The sequence below is a fragment of the Impatiens glandulifera genome, chromosome 7 (assembly GCF_907164915.1).
Source record: "Impatiens glandulifera chromosome 7, dImpGla2.1, whole genome shotgun sequence".
Lineage (NCBI taxonomy): Eukaryota > Viridiplantae > Streptophyta > Magnoliopsida > Ericales > Balsaminaceae > Impatiens > Impatiens glandulifera.
This window is the reverse complement of record NC_061868.1, coordinates 27,233,805-27,238,045: the sequence shown is the minus strand read 5'-3', so window position 1 is coordinate 27,238,045 and position 4,241 is coordinate 27,233,805. Positions and strand designations below refer to the sequence as shown.

The following is a 4,241-nucleotide window of genomic DNA, read 5'->3' as shown; positions in this document are numbered from 1 at the left end:
CAAATTTTAATATTGGAATTTTCGTTATTTAAATCACGTATTCACATCCCTTGTAAATATCATATGTTTATAAAAATTTTAGTAGCCCATGTAAAAAATAATTCATGCTCCACATTTGCTTACATGGAATTTGTTTAGTCACAATTCACATAGTTTTTATTGTTTTTATGTTGAAACCAACTCAATATCTTATTCATTTGCAATAATTTCGCTGCTTTCTACTTGACTTGTTTTTGTATGTTTGCTCATTGATGGAAGAGTGTCTAATAAATAAAAAGCTTCAAAGTCTTTTGATAAAAAAATATCCAAGATGGATGCTCAAATAGCAAATGAATCGAGTTTATTATGTAAAAAAAGTTAGCATAACCAAGGAATTAATGATGGAAAAGAATGAAATAAAATTAAAGAAACAATTAGAAAATGTAATAATGAATTGAATGAGAATGTGAATTATAAAAGAGTTCTAATTTATTTATAAAATATAGAGAATTTAGAGGTGCGCCATTTGTTTGACATTGATTGGATAACAATAATTAAAAGATGTACCATTATTATTATTATAAGCCCTTTGAGCAATAATTCGATTAGCAGCTTGAGTTGGATGAAAAGCATCCCAGAAAACATATTCATCTCTATTTCTACATGGACGAAAAAATGGCAAACATGATATTTGCCCTTTATTCCTTCCAACCCCACAACACCCTTTATCAGCAACATTCAAACCTACATATATAAATCATTTTATTATTATATTTAATTATACATAAATTAAAATTATTAATCTCTTACCGTATTTTGTAGAATTTTGAATTAACTCACTGAAAGCCGCAAAAGTATCTCCATAAACAAAGATAGATTCAGGAAATTCAGTGTTCAATCGAATAACAAGACTTTTCAGACGCCGGTTAAACATCTCCACCACATTATTCACGTATTTAGAACATTTTCCCGTCGCAGAAACCGCCAACTGGCTAGGTATGCAACCCATTGGCGCCACTCCGGCCAACAAGAATTTACGCAATCCATGTCCATGTAGTGTCTGCATGTCACCAAAAATATTCAAGATCCTATTTTGCCTCAAAATGGTCTAATTGCATTCTTTTAATGAAACTTTATACTTTCAAATTAGACACCTCAATATTATATCTTTTAAGTGAAAATTAAATTTGTGACATTTAATCTCTTAAGTACAATTCTTGCTAATTGAAATATTTGTTTAGATTTACCAAGATATGAGTTGTGTAGCGATTAATGAGAAGGTTAGCAAATGCTTCAGGATTGTAAAATTTGCTCGATGGGAAAGCGGGATTAAGATAGTTGTTGAGATAATCGTTGCTTCCTAAGATCATAACCGCGATCGATTTCTTTAAGTATTTAGATAGATCCTGTCGGTTCATTTGTATCCTTAGTTCAGTCAATGTCATTCTGAAGTTATCCACTTGTTGCCTTAAACTAAATCGTTCCCCCTAATATAAGGAAAAAACAAGATTCAATGCTTAGAGAGAAGAAAAACTCTAGAAGACAATCAAATAGACAAAGAGAGAAAGAGAGAACTAGGTTTTGTCCGGTCAGTTGAAGGATGCCGGCAGCTGCAGAAGCATAATTGACTCCTTTATGAATGTTTTTAAATGGATTCGCAAAAGCTGGAATTAAAGGAAGACCCAACAATTCTCCTACAAATGTTAACATTTATAAATATATAAAAAAACATTTTGAGAGTTTAAGATTAATTATTATTGTTAATATATATAATATATACCTAGATAATCAATAATTGTGAGTCCATTGGTGAATCTTCCAGAAGGAATGCCGCCATTAAAATCAATTCCATAAGGAATGTAATTAGCTTTAGCAAAAGAATTTAGGAAATTATTATTTCCATTGTCTATTAACGAGTCTCCGAAGGCAAACATGGCTGTCACCTGTTCATCATTTGAAATCATCATCTTCTTCGTCTTCATCCCCTTGCTGGTACTCTTCATCGCCATAGCCAAAACTAGAAACAAAGAAACCAACATGAATCCAGTAGTATTAACCATTTTTTTTTTTATCTATCTTTCTTTTTAATTTAATTGTTTGGGTTCATCCATTCATATATATAAATAGTGATGGAGAATGACATATATATGGTCAAATTAAAACGGTTTATACATGCACTAATCTCATGAATTATATCTCACTTTGGTAAGTTTGGTCAGACAGAGCTGATATATAATAAGTACTTTCTTTTCTTTATCAGTTAAAGACTCTTTTTTTTATTTATTTTTTTCCTTTTCAAATTCTGATTTTCAGATAAATCCAAAAATAGAATATTATATATATGATCTATAAATAAATAAAACATATTAATTTATAATCACTATTCACTTTAACAAATATTTAATACTTTTATAACATATAATATTTAATTTTCACTATCCTCTTATTATAAATATATATTATTTAATATAAAATATATATTTAGTCAATTGTTATATAAGACTCAAATTATTTAAGTATTTTTAATTAAATATGACTCTGAATTTTGAAATCTGAAATCATCAAAATTTGAGTCACAATGAACTTTTCAGTTACAAAAGTTTTGTTAGTCAATTTAATTTATACTTTTCATTTATTTATTTTAATTAAAATGACGCATCATTTTATTTATAATATATATTTATATATTATTAATAATTAAATCTTTTAATAATTTTAGTTTAATAGTTTAAACAAATTGAATTTCCCCCTACACTCCCACTATTCACTTCTCTCTCATCGTTTTTTCAAACACCAACACGGATCTTCTCCGCTACAACTTTCTCGCAAAAATGTCTTTGCTAGGGGTGGAGTTGAAGGTTTTTGTGCTTTTTGGGATGATGTTAATGCAACCTTGGATCCCTGAAGCGTGTAGAGAATTACTGCTAGACAACTACGATTTCTCCGTTACAAATCATTCGTTAGGTTTATATGCCTTCTTTCTGTAGATTCGTTTACATTATAGACACTAAAACAAAAATGACTTTCAGCGACGTTTAAAAAGACTTCTGTCAACCTTTAAAAGCGTCGCTAAAAACATTACCGACACTTATTCTTGCGTCGCCAGAAGCAGGGTGGGCGCAAGTTTTTACCACGCTTATTTAAGCGTCGGTACAAGCGTTGCCGAAATGCGAAAGTTTTAACAACGCTTATTTAAACGTTGGCAAAATTAAAAAACGTCACATTTGTACTTCATCTCTCAAGTATCTGATGAACATAACCCTAAACCCTTAAGGTGAACCCATAGTCCAGCACATTATAACCTTAAAAACACTTCAGAAACTAATGAACTCTCTCATATTTTATATACCAAAAACTTCTTCTTTTTCTCCAATGTGGGATAAATGTCATATTAACACTTCAGAAACTACTAAACTCTCTCATATTTTACTTTTAATTAAATTTAAATAATAATTAAATAAAAGACATATATTAATAATACTATAAAAAGTTTAAAAATTTTGTTATATAAAAAATATTAATTAAATTTTAATGTTAACAAAATGTTAAGTCAAATTTAATTTTAAAAAAATTAAAAAATTATAAAAATATATTTACAAAGTTTAAAAATAAAACATAAAAATTATTAAAATTTAGAACATTTAAATTATAAGGTTTTAACAAAGTTGGTATATAAAAAAAATAAAGGTGGTGGTATATATATAAAGGTTGACAAAAGTTTTTTCTTTTAATTTTTACTCACGCTTAATATGGGTTGGCATATAAGGGTCGCTGAAAGTATGTTTTGTTGTAGTGAGAACAAACTTCGGTCTGTTCGCTTGAATTGCCAAGTGCGTTATTGGATAAGTTACTTTCTATGCTTAGTATTTCTTAGCACTGATCTTCACTAGTTGTAGTTGATTTCTTTATCCTATTACTGTGCCGAATTTTCTTAGCCGTTGTTGAAGCACTATAGCAATCGCTGAGTGTTGATTGCTCACCCTATCTTGGTTGTGGTATCTTGGATCCTAAAACTTTTTAGGATTGAATAATGTACTCGTTTGAGAGTCTATCATCCCAATGACCAGTGCACGCCCGTCCGATTTGTTAAGTCGGGCAAGAAGAGTTTCAAAAACTCACTCTGCTGATCTGGAGGGAATTTTATCAATGTCCGCAAACTATAGAAAGAATAGTAAGTAAAGACATATGGTTAAATCTCTTAACAATGCTAGAAAGTCATGCCAAAATGAAAAGATTATGATTCATCAATTAGATGCAAATGT

The 4,241-nt window shown here is 29.5% G+C and overlaps 1 protein-coding gene across 1 annotated transcript; it reads right to left on the bottom strand.

Moving 5' to 3' along the window:
* Positions 1-490: 490 nt before the first annotated feature.
* LOC124910720 (GDSL esterase/lipase At5g08460-like) lies at positions 491-1,958 on the bottom strand. Its single transcript, XM_047451399.1, has 5 exons — positions 1,760-1,958; positions 1,555-1,673; positions 1,227-1,466; positions 790-1,039; positions 491-723 (listed from the first exon to the last, which is right to left on the bottom strand). The coding sequence occupies exons 1-5, from the start codon at positions 1,944-1,946 to the stop codon at positions 491-493; spliced, it is 1,029 nt and encodes a 342-aa protein (XP_047307355.1). The 5' UTR covers positions 1,947-1,958.
* Positions 1,959-4,241: the final 2,283 nt, after the last annotated feature.